General features: G+C 47.6%; 2 protein-coding genes across 2 annotated transcripts; both read right to left on the minus strand.

Annotated features, from left to right (window-relative positions):
- Positions 1-49: 49 nt before the first annotated feature.
- On the minus strand, positions 50-22,906 carry LOC309890539 (olfactory receptor 14C36-like; the record flags this gene model as incomplete). Its single annotated transcript, XM_082784967.1, has 2 exons — positions 50-604; positions 22,544-22,906. 2 exons carry the CDS (start codon positions 22,904-22,906, stop codon positions 50-52), a joined length of 918 nt encoding a protein of 305 aa, XP_082641093.1.
- Positions 16,647-17,597, minus strand: LOC309890535 (olfactory receptor 6E1-like; the record flags this gene model as incomplete). The annotated part of the gene is made up of 1 exon (XM_082784964.1): positions 16,647-17,597. The coding sequence occupies one exon, from the start codon at positions 17,595-17,597 to the stop codon at positions 16,647-16,649; it is 951 nt and encodes a 316-aa protein (XP_082641090.1).

Below are 22,906 nucleotides of genomic sequence, written 5' to 3' on the forward strand. Positions count from 1 at the left end.
ATTATGAGTAATATGCAGAAGATAACATGCAATTTATTGGTTCTGAAAATCATCCAGTCATCAGTTTCCGCACTGAATCTTTTAGCTCCTGGTTCCTCATGCTGTAGATGAGGGGGTTCACTGCTGGAGGCACCACCGAGTACAGAACTGCCAGCAAAAGATTCAGGGACGAAGAGGACATAGAGGGAGGCTTCAGGTAGGAAAATATGTCAGTGACGATGAACAGGGAGACCCCAGACAGGTGAGGGATGCATGTGGAAAAGGCTTTGTGCCGGCCCTGTTGTGAGGGGATCCTCAGCACAGCCCTGAAGATCTGCACATAGGACAGCACAAGGAAAACAAAAGAGCCAGATGCTAAAACAGCACTAACAAAAAGAAGCCCAACTTCTCTGAGGTAGGCATCTGAGCAGGAGAGCTTGAGGATCTGGGGAATTTCACAGAAGAACTGGTCCAGAGTATTTCCCTGGCAGAGGGGAAGGGAAAAGGTATTGGCAGTGTGCAGCACAGCATAGAGAAAAGTACAGCCCCAGACAGTTGCTGCCATGTTGACACAAGTCCTGCTGGTCATTATTGTCCCGTAGTGCAGGGGTTTGCAGATAGCAATGTAGCGGTCATAAGCCATGATTATGAGAGTATAAAACTCTGCTGCTACAAACATAACAAAGAAAAAAACCTGGATAGTGCAACCTGCATAGGAGATGGTCCTGGTGTCCCAGAGGGAACTCACCATAGCTTTAGGCACAGTGATGGAGATGGATCCCATGTCAATGAGGGCAAGGTTGAAGAGGAAGAAGTACATGGGGGTGTGGAGGCGGTGGTCGCAGGCTATGGCTGTGAGGATGAGGCCGTTGCCCAGGAGGGCAGCCAGGTAGATGCCCAGGAAGAGCCCAAAGTGCAGGAGCTGCAGCTCGCGCGTGTCTGCAAATGGCAGAAGGAGGAACTCTGTGGGGAAGCTGCTGTTGGACATTTGCTTCCTCAGGGCATGGTTGTCTTCCAATGGTGGAAAAGACAGAGAAAAGATAGAGAGACATCTCTGAGCTAAACCTATGTATTCTGTTTTATCGAAACCTCCTCGGCAAGACAGACTGCTACTTCCCTTTGAGGAAGATATTCTTTTGCCTCTAGTTTTCACGTTTACTTCCTAAGGGTACATAAGGACCAGACAGATCCTCTGCAAGCTCATCCAGAACCAGTACTGTCCTAGTCCATCTGCTAAATACCACTGGCCAAAGGCATTTCCCTATTTTAGGTGTTGAGCAGGACATCCAACAAACCTTCAGGAAACAATGAAGGTGTTGTTGGTGCTGTATATAGGCTAAAGAGCGTGAAGGAAAAATGTGAGGTTCCTCAAGGACCTACAGATCCTTTTGAGTGTAATGGTCTAACATCTTCGGTGACTGACACAACCTTACAACTTCATTAGCATTCTTCTGACTGCTCTTCAGGGCAGGAAAGTGAAAGCAGAGTCCCCAGACACTGCCTTCCCTACAGGTAATGCAGGAGTTGGTCTTCTCTGTCAAGAATCACATCCAGAGACATCTTGTGGGTGCTGTGAAGCTGTGAGCTGCCTGCATGAGGCAGCAGCCTCTGGGCACCAGCAGGACCCTGCCCTGCCCTGCCCTGCCCTGCCTTGATCAGGGAGCTCCTTCCACCCACAGCTTCTCCCTGCAGCACCCTGGGCCGATCCCCGGGCAGGCTGAGTGCTGAGCCTGGCAGGCAGCTAAGGCCCTACCCTGGCACACAGCCCCTGGGGCACAGCAGGGACCCTGCTCTGCACCACAGCCCTGGCCACTCATGCCTGCACCCCAGATGCAGGCAGTCCCGTGAGAAGGAACCCTCATGTCCTGTCCCTCTGACAGCTTTGGCAGGGAATCATTGATCCATGGAATATCCCTGTCCTCCCCACTAAAAAAGCCAGCACAGCCCTGTGACGTGTCCTACCAGCCATAGAAGTGGCAGCTGTAGGAGAATCCTCTATGATACTGCACCTGCCTGCCCTCACACAGACACTTACCCTGTTCAGGGCTATGAAGATTTCTCCTGCAGTGAGCTCTCAGCATCCCCCCTCCACACTGCCTTTAAAATCTCCTTCATTTCTCTCAGCTGCCCTTGTCCCCTGCAGGCAGTGCCCCCAGCCCTGCTGCTGCGCTGTGCAGAGGAGCTGCTCCTGGGCAGAGCTGTCTCTCTGCAGTGCTGCCCGCTTGCCAGGAGCTCCCCTTGGGCCCAGGAGCCCAGCCCAGCTCAGCAGCACAGCTCCAGCCCAAGGCCTCGTTGTCTCTGCCCTCTCTTGTGTCCCTTGAGATGTCCCTGGGTCTCCAGGGGAACCAGCCTTGAAACAGACTAAAGCAATCACTGATGTTCCCTCCCATGGCTGGGGAAAGAAACTCATTTCCAGGATGATATTTTCCTCACATTAAAAAAAAAAATACGATGTCTGGGAATCACCTCCCAATGTCCTGGTTTCAGGCAGAACACTCACACAAGGACAGGGAGGGATCTCCCTAACCCTCCTGAGGGAAGGGTTTCAGTTGGTTTGGGGTGGCATAGAGTTAATTTTCTTTGTAGAGACTCATCTGATTCTTTACTTTGGATTTTTGATGAAAATAACACATGAGTCTTTTGGCTTCTAATGAGCTGTGCTTATATTAAGTTAAGGACATTTTAGCTTCTCCTGCTGCCCTGTCAGCAATTAGGCTGGGAGGTGTGGGGGGTGTTATTTAAAAAGCTTTATTTAATCAACCCTGGTATTTTCATTTCAGCTATTTTCTTTGATTGAGGTACTCATTCATGCTGCCAGTTTATTCCTTCAATGTGAGGACATTGTTTGATATGTTACACCAAGTCTTCAGAAATATATAGAAATATGTTATATTCTTTGGAGGCCTTGACATGATAGCACAAAATATATATATAACTACAAACTTATATGTTTTTATACACATAAAGGAATTCCACTGTTATGTTCTATTCTTTGATATTCCTCATCACAAAAGGGAAGAGCTACTAATGTCATCTACCTGGACTTCTATAAAGCCTTTGACATGGTCTCCTGAAACATTCCTACTTCTACACTGGAGGAGTATGTGTTTGATGTATTGACTGTTAGTTGGACAAAAGATGGAAATATCCAAAGAGTTGTAGTCAATGGCTTATGGTCCAAGTGGAAATCAGTAAGGAGTGGGATCCTTCAGGGGTCTGGGCTGGGATGTATACTATTGATATCTTCATTAAAAAAGTGAAGAATAATTGTAAATACACCCTAAGCTAGTTGGCTGATGGCACAAAGCTGAGTGGTGCAGTTGGTATGCCAGTGGAGGGGTTGTCATTCAGAAGAACATGGAGAGACTGGAGAGGTAGGCCCTTGTCAACCTCCTGAAGTTCAACAGGGAGAAGTGCAAGGTGCTGCACGTGGGTTAGGGAAATTCCAACTATCAATATAGATTGGAGGATGAGTGGATGAATGGATTCCTGTAGAGCAGGATTTTTTTTTTTATTCTTAGAAGACTTGAATATGATCTGTCAGGGTGTGTTAGCAGCCCAGAAAACTTGTCATATCCTCGGCTGCATGAAAAGAAGTCCACCAGGCTGAGGCAAGTGATTCTCCGTCTATTCTGCTCTTTTTCTGCTCTTCTTTTTTTTTTTTTCTTTTTTTTTTTTTTTTTTTTTTTTAACAGGGAAAGTAGGGACAAGACTAGTGGTCATGATTTTGAACTGAAGGTGTGTAGATTTATATTTGATACAGGGAACAGGGAAGAAAGATCTTAGGGTGAGAGTATTGAGGCACTGGAACAGATTTCCCAGAGAAGTTGTGGATGCCCCATCACTGCACGTGTTGAAATCTGGGATGTATAGGCCTTTCAGCAACCTAATGTAGTGAGAGATGTCCCTGGCCATAGCAGGGGGATTGGACTAGATGATCCTAGAGTTCTGTTCCAGCCTAAACCGTTCCCAGATTGTATCATTCTTTAATTCTAAGATTCTTTGATTCTATCATGCTGTGATCTAATTGCTGCTTTAAGCTTCAGTATGTTCATAGCTTTTACCTCCTTTATTTATTCTAATGCTGTCTTTAGGCAACTCGTGAGCTATGTTTTTACAAAATCTTTCATGTCTACTGACTGAAAATATGTTGATCAGACCATCCTTTGTGGGAGGTGAACCTCATTAGATACAACCTAGAGCTAGCATACAATTGAGTAGTGTGTTTCATTGATTATTGTGCTTTCTCAGACTTCATTTTAGTTCACTTGCAATTAAGAATCATCCTTCTCTACCTGTATGCAGCCTGTTCTCTAAGATAAGCAGGAGGGAGCTGGGACAAAGGAGCTACAAGGTGCAACTGCAGACTTGACTGGAGAAGCCTGATGTCAGGAGAAGTGATGCAAGTCCTAGGGGATCAATGAAAGAAATGGTGTAAGGTTGGGAGTTGATGACCAAGGTTGTCTGTACACTATCAAACTTCTCCTACATGTCCAGACCTCCTTAAGAAACACTCAGAGCTTTCTGTGTTCTTACAAGTCCTGAGGGGTAGTTGCGCCAGGTCCATGAACTCCAGCTCCTGAGAGGAGACTGATGAAATCTCTCAGAAAGCCAAAGTCAGAAGTCAAACCCCAAAGTCCTTCAAAGCACTGATTGGTCCTGCAAAAGGCCATTTCTGACAAAGCCCCATGGACACCTTAGATTAGGTAATTGGAGGCCATGATTACAGGTAATCCAAGGCCCTGTGCAGGTGTTTCTGAAGCTGATAAAATGCTGCCTTTGTTTCATCAAGCAGAAAGGCCAAGGCCTGCTGCTAGCCCTGGGCAAAGAGGTCCTGTCCCTCACATGGGGCTCATCCTCTATCAGCAGGATGTGGGGTATGCAGTGCCGAGTGAAAGACAATGGAATGACACCTCCTGGCCTCCATCAGGAGGTGCAAAGAGGAGTTAAGGCCCCATTGCTAAGAGAAAGTGTCTCCTCCTAGGCCTTGGTGGCACGGAGACCTGCCATAGCCAAGAGGACAAGGCTTTAGCTTTCTTGGCTAAATCTATGCTTGTCAGTGCCCTTCTCCAGCTGTTCTCTGTTCTCTGGATACCCAGTACACTGAGCTGGTGGAAGGGGATGGGGAGAAGACTGTGGCCCTCATAATCCACAAGGAAATGGTTGGCAACCTGCTACAGCACTTGGACGTACGCAAGTTGATGGGGTGTCCTGGTTTCAGTTAGAACAGAATTAATTTTCTTCCTAGTAGCTGGTAGAATGCTATGTTTTGGCTTAGGATGAGAAGAGTGCTGATACCATTCTGATGTTTTAATTGTTGCAGAGCAGTGCTTACACCAAGCCAAGGACGTCTCAGCTTCTTGCTCTGTCCTGCCAACGGGCAGGCTGGGGGTGCAGCAAGAGCTGGGAGGGGACAGACCCAGGACAGGTGACCCAAACTAGCCAAAGGGGTATTCCATACCATCTGACGTCATGCTAAACAATATATAGGGGTGGCTAGCCGGGGGAGGGGGGGCGGACTGTTCGTGGTTATGTTGGGCATCGGTCAGCGGGTGGTGAGCAATTGCATTGTGCATCACTTGTTGGTACACATTATTAGTAGTAGTACTATTATCATCATTGTATTATTATTATTATTATTATTATTATTATTATTATTATTATTATTATTATTATTATTATTATTATTATTATTATTATTATTATCCTGCCTTATTAAACTGTCTTTATCTCAACTCATGGTCTTCAATTTCCATTTCTCTCCCCCCTCCCAGAGAGGGAGGGGGGAGGGTGAGTGAACGGCTGTGTGGTGTTTAGCTGCTGGCCAGGTTAAACCACGACATGGGGCCAGATGGGATCCACCTGAGGATACTGAAAGAACTGGCAGAGGAGCTGGCCAAGCTGCTTTCCATCATTTATCAACAGTCCTGGCTATCAGGGGAGGTCCCCATTGACTGGCAGCTAACAAACATGACACTCATCTACAAGAAGGGAAAGAGAGTAGACCCGAGGAACCATAGGCCTGTCAGTTTGACCTCAGTGCCAGGGAAGCTCATGGAGCAGATTATCTTGAGTGTCATCACACGGCACTTACAGGGCAACCAGGTGATCAGGCCTAGTCAGCATGGCTTTAAGAAAGGCAGGTCCTGCTTGACGAACCTGATCTCCTTCTATGACAAATTGACGTGCTGGGTGGATGAGGGAAAGGCTGTGGATGTGGTCTACCTTGACTTCAGGAAGGTTTTTAGCATCATTCCCCACAACATTCTCCTCAAGAAACTGGCTGCTCATGGATTCCTGCTGGCCTTTCATCTCTTCAGATAGACACAACTAAGCCACACGCCTGCTGCTCTCTCTCATACTGAAACACAGGAAACTTGACAACACACAGCCAAGGCTGCTTCTGAATGGGACTTTCAGGTACTTGGGCAGAGGGCCTCACACAAGCACCATGCCAGACAGGTGCCTTCTGCTGGCCTGTGAGAGACACTGGGAGATGTGAGCCTAAAAGCCCATCTGTCAGCCAAGAGGCAAGGGTTGACCTGGCAGCTACTTCTGAAAGATTGGTCCTCCCAGTCCTTTGCCTAGCCATGCTCCTGCTGCTGGCATCTTGGCTTTAGAGGCACAAGTGAGCTCACAGTCCCCACCAAAGCCAATTGCTTCCTGCTGGATTCTGAGTTCCTAAAGCACAATCGACAACCTCTAACAACATTCAAATGTGGCACCTTCCTTGAGGCCCAGCACCTAAGAAATTAAAACAAGGTCATTGTCATCCTCCAAGTCCATGCACCTCCTGATGGACTTTCAGCTTCTCTGATGGACAGCAGACAACTATGTGCAAGCTCTGTTAGGTACTAGAGCAAGACTGACCTTGAAATAAATATTCACACTAGCTTCATGTCAGTGGCTCTTCAGTTCCTTATGACAGATAAAATGACACGTTTACACCAGCCATGTGCCTGAAGGGGGCCTATCAGCTCATCAGGCAGAAGTGCCCTGACACCCACCTGCGCAGCCATGGGCATCCTGCTGCCCCTTGAGATCCTGAGGCACAGCTGACCTCAACAGAGCATCCCCACCAGTCTCCTCCTTGAGTTTTATGACCTGACCACATCCATGTCACCTTCCCTGCCTCCTTCAAGACCTAGTGACTCCTCCAGATACTCTCAGCCCCTTCACAGCCTCATGGGGCAAAACACTTCAGTTGCACGATAAGAGTACAGGAATGAGGGATTTGAGGATTAAGTGGTTAGGGTTTAGGGATTAGATTTTACCTTCCATCTTTAGGGATTGGGCAGTTTTACAGAGAGGCTCCAGTGCTCTGTTTTGAGCACCCATCCATTGTTTAGGGTACAGGCTATATTTTTGGTTAGGGTTTTATAATCTACTTTCTTAAAGAATGAAGATTGGTGTTAAGGCTGGCAGTTTAATGCTAGGGATTGAGGACTAGGGATTAGCAAGAACTAAGAGAGATATTGACAGGGCCTAACATGATTGCTTTCCCAGTGAGTGTTGCAGCAGCAGCAGCCTTACCTGAATCCTTCTCACCTCTTCAAAATCTTTCCTTTCTGTTAGCCAGGCCACTCTTCTCTGCCCCAGATCTACCAGCCTTATTCTTCCAGCTTTCCCCTGACCTCCCCAAATGTGTCACCCTGTTGGGGGCAGCTTTCTGAGGGCCTTTATGACCTCAGAGGCTCTGCCTCCCTGCTGTTGGCCGGACAGGTTTGGGACAGAATTGACCTCACAACCAGCATCTACAGGGCTACAAGGAGCTGTTGTGATGAGGAGGCCTCTTCCCAGGCCACCAAGGAGCACTGGGTGCAGGGGATGCCCTGCACAATCCCTCAGGTACTGTGCAGGCCAACCAGCTCATGCTTCAGAAGGCCTGCCACACATCTAGACTCACATTTCCTCATGCAGCCTTTAGAGAACAAGGGCCCAGCCCAGTCCCTGCTCTGCAGCTCCTCCCTGTCTCTCCCAGGAAGCCAGCCCAGCCCAGACCCTCCCTAGCTCTCCACACCTCCCTCTCCTCTCCCCAGTCTAACCCATCCCAGCCCAGAAGAGCAGCCCAGGTTGGGCTGGCCCCAAGGCAGCAAATGCAGAAGCAGAGGGCAGTGTCAGTGTCTCCACTGCTGCCATCTGCAGGAGATCCCATACCCTTCCAAGGTGCAACCATTTAAAAAATATAATAGAGAAAATTTACATGAAATCTAAAGCAGGAAACCTTCACTCTGAGGTTGGTGAGGCACTGGAAAAGGTTCTTCAGAGAAGTAGTACCCCGCTCAATAGTAGTGTTCAAGGCCAGGGAGGATGGGACCTGTAACAACCTGGTCTTGTGGAAGGTGCCTCTGACCACGGCAGCGGGGCTGGAACAAGATGGTCTTTAAGGTCCCCTCCAAATCATGCCATTCTATACATCTATGACACTGAAGACCCCAAACTGCTTGTGTAGCTTGTGTAGAGAAAGGGATTTCAATTTCTGTGAAAAAGTTTCCTCCCCTTGAATAACAAGTGCTTGGAAGGGATGGGATGCTGCCTGCCTGTCACTTTGTGGGTGTCCAGTCTCAAAATAGGACAAGAAAAGATAATTCTCAAGCCAAACTCTTCTTTTGAATTAGGAAAAAGAGAACACTGGAAATAAGTGTCCATCTCCAGGTGACAAAGGGAAGAGCAGTGATTACATCAGTCTGATTCAAAGTCAGTTCCCCTCGTGGGGTTATGATTCAATGTTGGTTTACTTGTTGGCGCAGGGACCTGTCAAGAGCTCCCTGTTCTGCTGAGCTGGGCAGGGCTCCTGGGCCCAAGGGGAGCTCCTGGCAAGTGGGCAGCACTGAAGAGAGACAGCTCTGCCCAGGAGCAGCTCCTCTGCACAGCGCACCTCACAATTTTCCTCCACACTCTTTAACCTACATACTGCATTGTTTCCTGATGTATTGTTGGATGTCCTGCTCAGCACCTAAAATACTAAGATACTTCTGGCCAATGGGCATCTGAGATCCATCCCTAGTGGTTTTTAGCAGACACTGTAGGGCAGTACTGACTCTGGCTGAGCCTACAGAAAATCTGTCTGGTCCCTCTGCACTCTTAGGAAGCAAAATTGAGAGCTTGAGGAAGGAGCACATCTTCCTCAAATGGAAGTAGCAGTTTGTCTTCCTGAGGAGGTTTTGGCAAAACAATATATATGTTATACAATATAATATTCCTATATTCTAACACAATATAAGAATATATAGGTTTGGGTTTTGCTCAGAGAAATCTCTCTAACCTGTCTCTGTTTTTTCCACCACTGACAGCCATCCTTGCTCTGAGGCAGCAAATGTCCAACAGCAGCTTCCCCACAGAGTTCCTCCTCCTGCCATTTGCAGACACATGCAAGCTGGAGCTCCTGCATTTTGGGCTCTTCCTGGGCATCTACCTGGCTGCCCTCCTGGGCAACGGCCTCATCCTCACAACTGTAGCCTGCGACCACCGCCTCCACACCCCCATGTACTTCTTCCTCCTCAACCTCTCTCTCATTGACCTGGGCACTATTACCACCACTGTTCCCAAAGCCATGGCCAATTCCCTGTGGGACACCAGGGCCTGCTCCTACTCGGGATGTGCTGCTCATTTTTTTTTCTTTTTATTTTTCATCTCAGCAGAGTTTTATATTCTCACCATCATGGCTTATGACTGCTACATTGCCATCTGCAAACCCCTGCACTACAGGACAATAATGGACAGCAGAACTTGTGTCAACATGGCAGCAGCTGCCTGAGGCAGTGGGTTTCTCCATGCTGTGCTGCACACTGCCAATAGCTTTTCCCTCCCCCTTTGCCAAGGCAGTGCCCTGGACCAGTTCTTCTGTGAAATACCCCAGATCCTCAAGCTCTCCTGCTCAGATGCCTACCTCAGAGAAGTTGGGCTTCTTATGTTTAGTGTCACTGTAGCATCTGGGTGCTTTGTTTTCCTTGTGATGTCCTATGTGCAGATCTTCAGGGTCGTGCTGGAGATTACAACACATCAGGGTGTGCACAAAGCCTTTTCCACTTGTCTCTCTCACCTGGCCGTGGTCTCCTTGTTTCTCAGCACTGCCTTTTTTGCCTACCTGAAGCCCCCCTCTGGGTCCTCCTCATCCATGAACCTTTTGCTGGCTGTTCTATACTCAGTAATGCCCCCAGCAGTGAACCCCCTCATCTACAGCATGACGAACAAGGAGCTCGAGGATGCAATTTGGAAACTGATTTGGGGGATGCTTTTCAGTACTAATAAAGACCCCTTCCTTCTCCACAAATGAATCCCAGTACTTCCCATTCTAGGCTTGTGTTTTTGTTGTTCTTATTATATTTTCACATTGTCAGTTTTACTACTTGTGCTTCTTGTGTTCATACCTAAATATTTGGATTCTCCCCTCTGCTATGAATGAATAAACCTGTTCTGTCCCATATGGAAGCTGCATAAATGTGCTTCTAACACTGTGAATGAGTCTCTGAAAACTCTCTCATAGCATCTCTGTAATAAAATAGAGTCACCACAGTGCAATGCCTCAAGCCTGGCCTTTCCTTTCCAAACCAGTGTCAAGATTAGGCCCAAAGAATTAATTGCTCCCCACAAGGGTCTGTTCCTACTTAAGTTCAGGAGAGAATGTCTCATTGTTGCATTCTGACTCAGGGGTCAAGGGACTGGACTGTGGAATTAGTGTGCATGACAATCCGGTGTTCTGAGGCCTTGCTGGTGTTTGTAATCCCTGCTCCTCAAGGTTACCTGGTGAGTGATCTACCTGGAAGGCTATCACTGCTCAGAGAAGATGATGATAGTGAACACCTCCAGAGGTCCTTTCTGACTCAGGGAAGAAAGGGCTAGACTGTGGAGTTAGAATGTATAACCATGCTGTGTTTTGAGGCCTCGCTGCTGTTTGTAATCCCTGCTCCTCAAGGTTACACAGTGAGTGGTGTCATTCTCAAAATGAGTCTCTGCCCTTGGGAACCTGGAGTACAGCTGGTGCAATGATACTACAGAAAAGTTCTCAGAGACATTGCAAGACATTCCAGAATGACTGAATCACAAATTGGTTGGAGTTGGAAAAAGTCTCTCCCCATATTACTTGTTCCCTTTAAGCACTGGAAGGCAAGAAGGTTCCCCCCAGAGTCTTCTCTTCTCTAGGCTCAACAAACCCAGCAGGCTCAGCTTGCCTTCACAGGAGAGGTGTTTCACTCCACTGATTATTGCTGTGGCTCTGCTCTGGTCCCACACACTAAGTCCTATGTCCAAAATCTTATGTGTCTGTTGTGCTGGGGCTCTGGAGCTGGTTGCAGAACTCCAGGTGGGGTCTCACAAGAGCAGAGTAGAGAGGGAGAATCACCTCCCTCAACCTGCTGGTCACTCTGCTTTAGATGCAGCCCAGGATACTGTAGGCTTTTAGGGTTGCAAGTGGACATTCCTGACTCATGTTGAGCTTCTCTTCAACTAGAACCCTCAGGTCCTTCTCATCAGGACTACTCTTCATCAGGGCAGTGGCTTTCTCAAAGCCATGGTGCACACTGCCAGTACATTTTCCCTTCCCCTTTGCCAAGTCAATGCCCTGGACCAATTCTTCTGTGAAATTCCCCAGATCCTCAAGCTCTCCTGCTCAGATGTCTACCTCAGGGAAGTTGGGCTTGTTCTGATTAGTCTCTCTTTAGCTTCAGGATGTTTTATTTTTATTCTTTTCTCCCATGTGCAGATCATCAGATCAGTGCTGAGGATACCATCCAAGCAGGGACAGTACAAAGCTTTTTCCACGTGCTTCCCTCAACTGGCTGTGGTCTCCATCTTTTCCAGAACTGCCTTATTTGCCTACATGAAGCCCCCTTCTGTCTCCTCCCCATCCCTGAACCTGGTGGTGACAGTTCTGTACTCAGTGGTACCTCCAGCAGTGAACCCTGTCATCTACAGCATGAGGAACCAGGAGCTTAAGGATGCACTGAAGAAGCTGAGTCAATCAGTAGTCCTTCAGCAACAATAAGCTGCCCATGTCTCTTCACAAGGGATTTCCGATTCATCTCAGGAAACTGGTGGTCTTTGTGCATTTTTTCTGTGATAATCTTGTTTGTCTGCCTTCACTCCACTTCTGCAGAGTGGCCTAAACCCACTCTTTTTGACCCAGAGACCCTTGTACCTGTGTCTAGTGTTATGGTACAGCTGGTTTCCCCTGTCACATCTCTTTAATAAAAGGGTATTTCCTCAGTGCTGGTGCCTGGACGTTGGGTTCTTCTTCCAATGTTATGGTCAGGAACAGGCCGAAGAAATTGTTTTATTATCAGGTGAAGGTCATTGCTCTATGAAATTGCTCTCCATGGCTCTATGTCCAGGTGGAGGCCAGTGAGGAGTAGTGTCCTTCAGGGCCTGTCTTGAGACCAGTACTGTTTAATATTATTATCAGTGACATAGTGGGATCAAGTGCACCCTCAGCAACTTTGCCAATGACACCAAGCTGAGTGGTGCTGTTGATACAACAAAAGGAAGGGATGATATCTGTTTGGACCTGAGCAAGCTTGAGAAGTGGGCCCATGTGAATCTAAAGAGGTTCGACAAGTCCAAGTGCAAAGCATTGCACCTGGGCCAGGGCAATCCCAGACATGAGGACAGACTGGGAGAAGAACTCCTTGAGAGCAGCCCTGCTGAGAAGGACTTGGGGGTTCTGTTGGACAAAAAGTTTGACATGAGCCAGCAGTGCATACTTGCAGCCCAGAAGCCAACTGCACCCCAGGCTCCATCAACAGAGGAGTGTGCAGCAGGATGAGGGAGGTGATTGTGCCCCTCTGCTCTGACCTTGTGAGGCCTCATTTGGAGTGTAGGGTCCCCAACACGAAAAGGAAGTTGATCTGTTAGAGTGGGTCCAGAGGAGGTCCGCATAGCTGATCAGAGGGTTGGAGCATATTTCCGGTGAAGAAAGGCTGTTCAGCCTGAAGAAAAGAAGGGTCCTGGGAGACCTCAATGAAGATTTTCAGTGCTTAAAGGAGTCTTATAAATAAGATAAAGAGTAACTTTTTGCTTGAGCCAATAATGACAGGACAAGAGAGAATGGCTTTAAACCAGGCCCCTCACTCTGCAGAGCATCACCACCAGCTCTGGGCACCGCAGGGACCACAGGAAGGGGACAGGAGTGGCAGTTTCTGTCCTGCCAGAGGAAAACTCAGATATTGTCTGAGTTGTGTGACCATGCTGGGTGAGGACTCACAGCAGGGCATTTGTGGTGCAGAGCCAGAGCTCGTGGACAGGAGTAACATGCAAGTGCAGGAGGCAGGTGGTCACTCTGGGCCATTGGTGGAATGATTGGCATGGGAAGGTGGCCCAGGACTGTTCCTAGTACTGGCTGCTCACTCGGATTTATGGCTGGGGTTTGCTGCCAGGCCACCCCCATCCTCACCTTCAGCTCCCTGCCTGTGTGGGGGAATGGCCAACCCTGTCCAATGTCTTCCCTGGACCAGACACCTTCAGACCCCAGAGCAGGGATGTCTGTGAAACCCCCATGGGACATGGTCAGGGCAAGGCAGGCATCAGGTGCAGGGGGAAGGGGAGAGCTATAGGGAAAGGGAAGCAAGGGTTGCAGTGGGGATCATGCTTGGGGACCATTACCCACCCTGACCACACCCTTCCTGTGCTGTGCCTGAACAGTGGGGCCATGGAACCATGTGTGGGACAGAAGGGACAGGCTGGTGCAGGGATAGAGCCCAAGTTAGGGAGAAGTGTCTATCTGTCAGAGGGTATGAAGGCCCCTCAGAGTGACCTGGACAGGATGGATCAAAGGGCAGAGGCCAATGGGATGAGGTTCAACTTGGCTAAGTGCATCCTCATGGAACGGTACAGGCTTGTGGCAGAGTGTCTGGAAAGCTGTGCAGAGGAAAAAGATCTGGGGGTATTTGTTGATGCTCACCTGACCATGAGCCAGCAGTCTGCCCAGGTGGCCAAGAAGGCCAATGGCATCCTGCCTTGTGTCAGGAATAGTGCAGCCAGAAGCACCAGGGAGGTGATCATGATACTCTGCTCCGCTGAGGCCGCATCTTGAGTACTGTGTTCAGTTTTGGGCCCCTCACTACAAGAAGGACATTGAGGCCCTGCAAAATATCCAGAGAAGAGCTACAAAGCTGGTGAAGGGTCTGGAACACAATTCTAATGAGGAGCAGCTGAGGGAACTGGGGTTGTTTAGTCTGCAGAAGAGGAGGCTCAGGGGAGACCTAATTGCTCTCTCCAGTTACCAAAAGGAAGCTGTGGGGAGCTGGGGGTCAGCCTCTTCTCACAGATAACTACTGATAGGATTAGAGGGAATGGCCTCAGGTTGCTCCAGGGAGGTTTAGTCTGGAAATTAGAAGAAATTAGAATTTTCTTCTCAGAAAGAGTAGTCAGGCATTGGAATGGGTTGCCTAGGGAAGCGGTGGTGTCACCGTCCCTGGGGGGGGGTTTTAAGGAGAGGTTGGACCTGGCACTTAGGGACATGATTTAGTGGGTGACATGGGTAGTATTGGCATCTTTGGACCAGATGACCTTGGAGGTCTATTCAAACTTAATTATTCTATGATTCTATTCTGCCCAGTTGCTGTACATGTATGAGCTTCAGGGAGTTAAAAAACTGCCCCATCTCCCAGAACTCTCATGAACTCCTTTACAGTATTTTTCTTTCTATGGTCTGTTTTTCTAAGACTTTTCCTGTGCAGATAGCCCTTAGATGCAGCATGGTCATGGCAGGCATTTCTTCTGCACTATGGGCCTGTGTCTTGGTTGTGGAGAAACTTTCCCAAGAGGTCCACCAACTCAAAGAGCATATACTTTCCTCGCTCTACATCTATGAACCAGTACCTCAGCTGTTAGGAGTAAGCATGCCTCTGCTCAAGAAAGGGGTATGGTGGGTCCACACAACATACCACTCTGTGGTTTTACCCACATGACAATGGAGGGGACATGAGAAAATGGGCTGGGAAATCTACCTCAACCCTAGAGGCATGGGTATATAAGTTACAAGGAAAAACAATTGCAAAAACGGGTGGGGGGGGGGGGGGATGGGGGACGGGGAATGGCCCTTCCAGGAAAATTGCTGCTCCAATTTCCATGAATACTCTGACCAGAACTAGAGGTGCTCTGCCTCCAATCGGGTGGAGGGACAACTGAGTTTATTGGACTGTGTGGGTTCAATGGCCTGACACATCAGACCAACAGAAGTTTAAGGCTCTTGTGGACACCAGTGCACAGTGTACTGTAATGCCATCCAGCTATAAAGGAGCAGAACCCATTTTTATTTCTGGAGTGACAGGGGAATCCTGACAGTTAACTGTATTGGAGGCTGAAGCAGAGTTACATTAAGATGATGACCTTGCCCGGTCTCTTGGAGAACCCTTCTGTTGTGGGGTTGCTGAGGGTCAAAGAGCAGCAGATGCTGATCATTACCCCAGTGGTGCACAGGGAGCAATATTGCACTGAAACTCCCTGATTCACATTCATGAGTTGGTTTATTGACTGGAGAGACAAGAAGTGATCAGCAAGACTTGCTCACCCTTTAATAGTCCCATATGGCTAGTGTGAATTCTTGACAAAAAGTGGAGACTAACAGTGGACTATCGTGGCCTGAATGAAATCATGCCACTACTGAGTGCTGCAGTGCTGGACGTGGTAGAACTCCAATATGAACTAGAATCAAAGCCAGACAAGAGGCATGCCACGACTGATATCACTAATGTGTTTTTCTCAATCCCTTTAGCAGCAGAGTGCAGTCCACAATGACACAGGACACGGGTGAATGCAGGCAGGCACACTCAGCATTCACACAAACACAAACAACACCAGCAGCATTATCCTGATTGCCTCTCTGGCTGAGCAAGATGGAGGCCCATTAGTGGGAAATGCAAAGTGCTTGTGTGTGCAAATGCATGTGCATGTGCGTGTGTGCAAGGTAGATCCCTCCAGCAGCTGGGATCAGATACTCAGCTTGCCCAGGACAAGTTCCTGGCTCCCAGTCTGCCCAGATGAAGACAGTTGGACATATGAGCCCCCGTAGGCGCAGCCCCACTGTAGCTGCTGGCACACACCACCCCAATCTAACACACACTCACAAGGACACAGGCACACACACATTAAGTCCACACACTCCCATCTCTCCTGTTGCTGACTACAATGACACATGGGCCCTCTGATGCCCTGGTTCTAGCCCACTTACCCCTATGTATCATCATAGTGACCTACAGCCCTTGGCAGCAATCCCATTACTCCAAATGGTGATGTGGAAAGCTGCTGCCAGTGATGCATCTGGATGGGTTTCTGCCTGGACAGTGGGGTGACAGCCCTCCCAAGGCAGTCCTGGAAGGAGCTGGGACAAGATCTTGGTTCCACAGGAGCCAGTAACTTGGATTCCCACCTGCCATTGTGCTTTGTGCTCTTCTGGGCTCATGCAGATGGGCTTTTGTTGAGCTGAGGGCTCTCCTGTGATGGGCCTGGAAGCAGTCAGAGCAGGGCATGAATTGAATTATTCATCCTGACATCATTCCCTTGGGCCTTTGTTTTGTGTACAGACATGCTTCTTATCACACAGCCTAACACAATCCAGCAAGAACATAAACCTCTGGAGACATCTGCATATGGAGGTCACATGTATATGATGGTGGTATTACATAAGATATGACAGCAGAGAACTCAAATTGCTTTTCAGAAATGCATCATGATTAGGGGAAAAGCTGTGCTGTTGCATGGGCCATGGCTTCCTTCAGGGCCAGCATCACGGCCTTGTTTCTAAGACTGTAGATGAATGGGTTTAAGAATGGGTACAGGACAGTGTTCAGTAAAGCTACAATTCTGTTGGTCTCCAAAGAAACGTGATCTGAGGTGGGTGCGTAGAGAGCAATGCAGCTTCCATAGGCAATGGCCAAGGTGGTGAGATGGGAAGAGCACGTAGCAAAATCTTTTCTCCTCGCAGAGGCTGCTGGCATTTGTAGAATACAGAAAAATATGCTTGTGTAAGATGCCAGAGTTAGACACAAGGAAGACAGCATGATAAACAATATGAAAACTGATTCTGTTTTCCAAAGCAGGGTGACATCAGAGCAAGATAGTTGGAATAAAGGGGTGGTGTCACAAAAAAAAAAGTGCTGGATCTTGCTCAAAACACAGAAAGTGAGCTTGGAGAGCAGCACCAAGTGGTAACACAAGAATGTGAAGCCCATGACCCAAACAGCAGCAACCAGCTGGATGCAGAGCCGATGCTTCATGATGGCAGCATAGCGCAAAGGCTGGCAGATGGCAACATAACAGTCAAAGGACATGACAACAAGGAGAACAAACTCTGCAATACCTAGGGCAAAACAGAAGGAGGACTGGGCAAAGCATCCACCTACTGAGATAGTTCTCCTGCCAGAGCTCAGAATTACCAACAGTTTGGTGCTTGTGGAAGACATAAACCAGATTTCCAGGAATGCCAGATTGCCAATGAAATAGTACATGGGGGTTTGCAGGCGGTTATCCACACACACCAGGAAAATGATGGCTGCATTCCCCATCACCGTTGTCAGGTACATGAGTAGAAGGACCATGCAGAAAAATAGCTGTAGCCTTTGATCAAGCCCTGAGAAGCCTGTGAGGATGAATTCAGAAATGACAGTTCCATTGCCTACTCCCATGCCTTATTTCCATTCATCCTGCTGAGGCAAGAACATGGCAAAACCAAGTAAAATAATTTCATGGTGTGGATGGAAGGTTATCTCCCTCCTTCTCTCTTTCCTTGCTTGCAGGCTTCCTATACAACAGAGAGAGAAGGAGATTCTGTTGGACCTTCCTTACACTCTGCCTTTTCCATTTCATATATCATGCAGAGTCCTACAGGAATTTCTTGTCTTCTTTCCAACTTTGTCCATCAGCCACAAATTATTCTTTCTCAAGAACACAGGACTAATAAGGGGTTGTTAGAGATTGCACCCTGTTCCTGGGAAGGTCCTCATTTACTCAGAACAATTGCAAACACCCATTGTAACAATGTTTCGAAAGGAAATCTCATCTTCTGCACAAATATTTTCTATTTTGTAGATGCTAAACCATGAATTCAAATATGTATATTGGAAGTTATTCTCTCTCCTCTTCAGTACTTGCCTTTTTGGACTACCAGCAGCTGAGGATCCCCTGGTTTATTTCAGGACAAAGAAATTTCAGGTCTCTCTTTTGTAATGCTGTGATTTCTTCTTTGTCATCTTCCCTTATTTCTTTAGGAAAGAAGAAAAACGGGGACCAAGTGTAGCTTGCCTTTTTCAGTACTGTAAATTAAGGCCAAAATTCATTATGGTCCCACCAGGTCCGTAGAAACATCTATTACAATCTCATCTGACTTCTTTCTGCACTGAAAAGCAAATATATCCAGAATTACTCTTTGTTCTTACTATCAGACATTCTCAACTAAATGCCTTGCTTTTCTGAGAAGTGGAAAAATCTTGTCCTCTTCAAAAGCTTAAGGATAGTCCTTGTAGTACAAAGAGGAAGTGCCTAAAAAAAGCAAAGTGCCAAGTACTACTGTGTAGGCTTATATTTCAGTTGACTAAAAGTCACATCCTTCAGGTTGAGCTATTTGACTTACTCTCATCCCATCAATGCTGAGAGAGAGAAGAGCATCTGAAAGAGATCCCTCACCTTTATTTTGCATGGCAGTTCTAGGCTGGGACGACCCAGACACAAGCACTTTCTCTTGTTTCATTGATTGTTGGGGGATCCTCAGGAGAACAAGTTCTCACAGGCACCAGGAGTGAAGAAGGTTAAACTCATTACTCAAGTCTCTGATGATTGTAGTAAATTACTCTCCTCTGTAAATCAAAGTACTCCTCAAACAGGAAAATAAACAAAACTAAAACAAAAACCACAAGAGAAACTTGTTCAGCAAAGACAGGAATTTACTCCTTCACCTTTCCCTATGTGCTTAGACATAGAAAGGATCAGAGCAGATGACTGCAAAAGGTGACCACCTCAAAACACAAGGGTGGGGGAGGAGATGATGGGTTTGAAGCAGTGAAGTAGTTTCCCCATGGGCTGTGTTGTCCCCTCAGGACCTGTCCCAGGGCAGAATGGGTGCACTTAGGCAGGAAAATGGAAAGCTCAGAAGCGGGGAGTTTTAAGGACTTTTAAGCATGGGGTTTGGGCTGGGCTTAGACCCCAAGTGCCCTGCCTTGCTCTTTGCCTCTAGACTGGCAAAGAGGAATCTGTGCACTGGCTTCATCTGGAAAACTTGTTGAGATTAACCCATTAGCTGTAATAGTTTTAGCAGAAGCTCAAGCCCAGTCACCAACAGCAATATGTTGTGGTTTAGCCCTGATGATCAGCTAAGCATTGAGGGGATCTGATCCAAGACTTTTTCCCATGCAATGAGGAAAAATAAGAATGGGAGGCAGTGACGGGAAACAAGTCTGGTCAGTCACGTTAATCATAAGATCACAAAAACATACAAAGATTTGGTTTCCAAGGCACTTTAAAGATCAACCAGTTCTAACTGCCCTGCCATAGGCAGGGGCACCTTCCACCAGACCAGGTTGCTCAAAGCCCCATTAAGCCTGGCCTTGAATACTTCCAGGGATGGGGCACCCACAGCTCCTCTGGTCAACCTGTTACAGTGCCTCATCACCCTGAAAAATCAATTTTTTTCTGAATATCCAATCTAAAACTACCCTCTTTTAGTTTAAAAGCTACCTCTGTTCTGAATGGAAATGCAGGACGGGGAGAGCCAGTGGGCACAGTTGTTTGTGCTGGTGCTGCTAAGGACAAGAGATATAAACCCCAACTTGTCTCAGGAGCCTCACATTGAAATGTAGGTGCATGGGGTTCACATCCAAGCCTGATACATGAACTCCTCATTCTGGTGGAGATGGTCAAGGAAGAGGAACACTGTTTTGCAAGCACCCAGCAAAGAAGTGCACATCATCTGTCCAAGTACATGTCTTTTCTACCTCCTGCAGCTACTGAAATGGGGGACAGTTGCCTTAAAGGCCTATGTCATGCTTTTCTGATCCATGCAGAATTTTCAGATACCCAAAGGCATCAGAAATGGCCCCAGATACCAATGTCCAAGTTATTCCACCTGTTTTTATTCACAGACTCTCATCTGCATGGTATCTCTCCTCCAGCTGGACCCCTCTCTTCACATCTAATTCCTTTTCCAAGGAGCCCCCAGTGGGCTGTATCAGCTTAGTACTTCGGCAACTTGGTTGGCCATGTTGCACCTGAGCTATTGCTCATGGTGGGGGTTAAGAGAATTTCCTTTCCTCTTCTTGTCTCACACCTGTCTTTCTCATCTGGAAGACATCTCAGCTGATGAGCTACAGGCCTCAGGAAAAATTTTGTCTCTCTGTGAAACTCCAGAGAAATATCCTCATCAATCAAAGTGTTCATCAAGCAAGGATCAGTGTGGGTTGTGTTTGCTGGAAGTTGAGAAGCAGAGAGTCCTGGAATTGTGATCTCTGGTGGGCTAAAGCAGTCCTGTGTTCCAGTTTTCCTCTGTGCTGAGGAAGGATGCTGCCAGCTGGAACTGAGCAAACCAGAACCTTGGTAAGGAAGTTTCTGAGACATGGGGCAGAGAAAGGAGTAAAAGTTTTATTTAATCATCCCTGAGTTTTGAAGGCATTTGATTTGATTAAGGTTCTCATTAAAAGTGCTGTTTATATATATATATATTTTTGTGTGAGGATATTGTTTGATATGTTCCAACAAAGATGTATGATGTTTTTCAATATACAAGAAAAACATGGTAATATATACATTATGTATACTCCTTGATGTTAGAATAAGGACTGGATATATAATTAAAAGCATAGATATGTTTATATACCTAAAGGTTTTCCTTAGTTTTATTCCATTCTTTAATGTTCCTTACCAGAAAAGGGAAGGGCTACTGGTGTCATCTACCTGGATGTCTATGAGGCTTTTGAAATGATCTCTCACAACTTTTTCGCTACTGAACTGGAGGAATATGGGCTTGATGGATTGACTGTTAGATGGAGAAAAGAATTAGTTAGATGGCCTCATCCAAAAAGTTGATACTCCTTGTGAGTCTATGGGCAGAGGTCCTGCCCCTCATGGCATAGTCAGTCAGCAGAAACAGAGCTCCTGGAAGAGAACTGCAGTTCACTGCAGTTCTCTGCAGTGCCCCCCTTGGGCAGTGGGGAATGGATGTCCCTGTGCTCCCCACAAGTTGTCCCCAAGCTGTTGGTGCTGCCTTGCAGAGCAAATAGGCTGTGGTGCTGTGGGGTGAATCTGCATGGCTGTGCTAGTCAAGGTGGGAAGCAGACTCAGCCAGGTCCAGATCACTGAGCTGGACCCTGTGAATTCCAGGTTCCTTGTGAATACCTGGCTTTAGTTCTTTCACTGTGGCTGAGCTCACAGTGGGAGATCTCTCACTTTCAGAGGGGCTGCAGTCAGTGCTCATGCCATGCTCCGCTGACCCTGGAGGTACCCTGGGCTCTGCAGGCAGCTCTAGATTCCCCTCCTGAAGGACATCATCTACAGGTCAGACGTGGGAACGGCCCTGGCTATGTAACGCAGTGACCATTTGCTGTCTCTGCTGTGAGCAGACACCCGTGGGTGAGTCTTAAACCTAGCCCTTGGTCTCTGACAGGTCACAATGCAACAATGAGCCATTACCTCCAGAACAGAAGCAGGAACAGACTTTTGTAGGGAGCAATGATTTGGGCCTATTCTTGACGCTTGTTAGGCAAAGAAATCCCAGCCTTCAGGCATTTCATTGTGGTAATTCCGTTTTATTACAGGGGTGCTAGAAGAGAATATTGCTTAACTCACAGGGTTAGATGCACATTTATACAGCCTCCATATGGGACAGAACAGGTTCATTCATTCACTGCACTGATGAGAATCCTGGTATTTATGCAGGAACACAAGAAACCCAGGTAGCAAAACTGACAATGAGAAAAAATATAAGTATCTATATAGCCACCTGCTAAAGACAACCAAAATATAAGTCTGGAAGTTGATGTACTGGCATTCATGATTGGAGAGTGAAGGGATCTTTATGAGTATTGAAAAACATCCCCCAAATCAATTTCCTAACAGCATCCTTCAGCTCCTTGTTCCTCATGCTGTAGATGAGGGGGTTCACTGCTGGAGGCACCACTGAGTACAGAACTGCCAGCAAAAGATTCAGGGATGAGGAAGAAATGGAGCGGGGCTTCAGGTAGGCAAACATGACAGTGCTGATGAACAGGGAGACCACAGTGAGGTGAGGGAGGCATGTGGAAAAGGCCTTGTGCTGGCCCTGCTCTGAGGGCATCCTCAGAACAGTCCTGAGGATCTGCACATAGGACAGCACAAGGAAAACAAAACATCCAATACCTGAACAGAAGCAAAACATTATGAACCCAAGTTCTCTGAGGTAGGCATCTGAACAGGAGAGCTTAAGGATCTGGGGAAGTTCACAGAAGAACTGGTCCAGGGCATTACCTTGGCAGAATGAAAGGGAAAATGTATTGGCAGTGTGCACCAAAGCACTGAGAACACCAGCACCCCAGACAACAACTGCCATGTTGACACAAGTTCTGCTGGCCATTACGGTCATATAGTGCAGGGGCTGGCAGATGGCAACGTAGCGGTCATAGGCCATGACGGTGAGAAGGTAAAACTCTGCTGTGACAAAGACAACAAACATAAAGACTTGGGTAGCACATCCCAAGTAGGAAACGTCCTTGGTGTCCCAGAGGGAGTTGGCCATGGCTTTGGGAACAGTGGTGGTAATAGTGCCCAGGTCAAGGAGGGCAAGGTTGAGGAGGAAGAAGTACATGGGGGTGTGGAGGCGGTGGTCGCAGGCTATGGCTGTGATGATGAGGCCATTGCCCAGGAGGGCAGCCAGGTAGATGCCCAGGAAGAGCGCGAAGTGCAGGAGCTGCAGCTCCCGTGTGTCTGCGAATGGCAGCAGGAGGAACTCAGTGGGGAAGCTGCTGTTGGACAT

This window comes from Aythya marila (assembly GCF_965140915.1).
Source record: "Aythya marila genome assembly, contig: HAP1_HAP1_SCAFFOLD_169, whole genome shotgun sequence".
Classification (NCBI taxonomy): Eukaryota; Metazoa; Chordata; class Aves; order Anseriformes; family Anatidae; genus Aythya; species Aythya marila.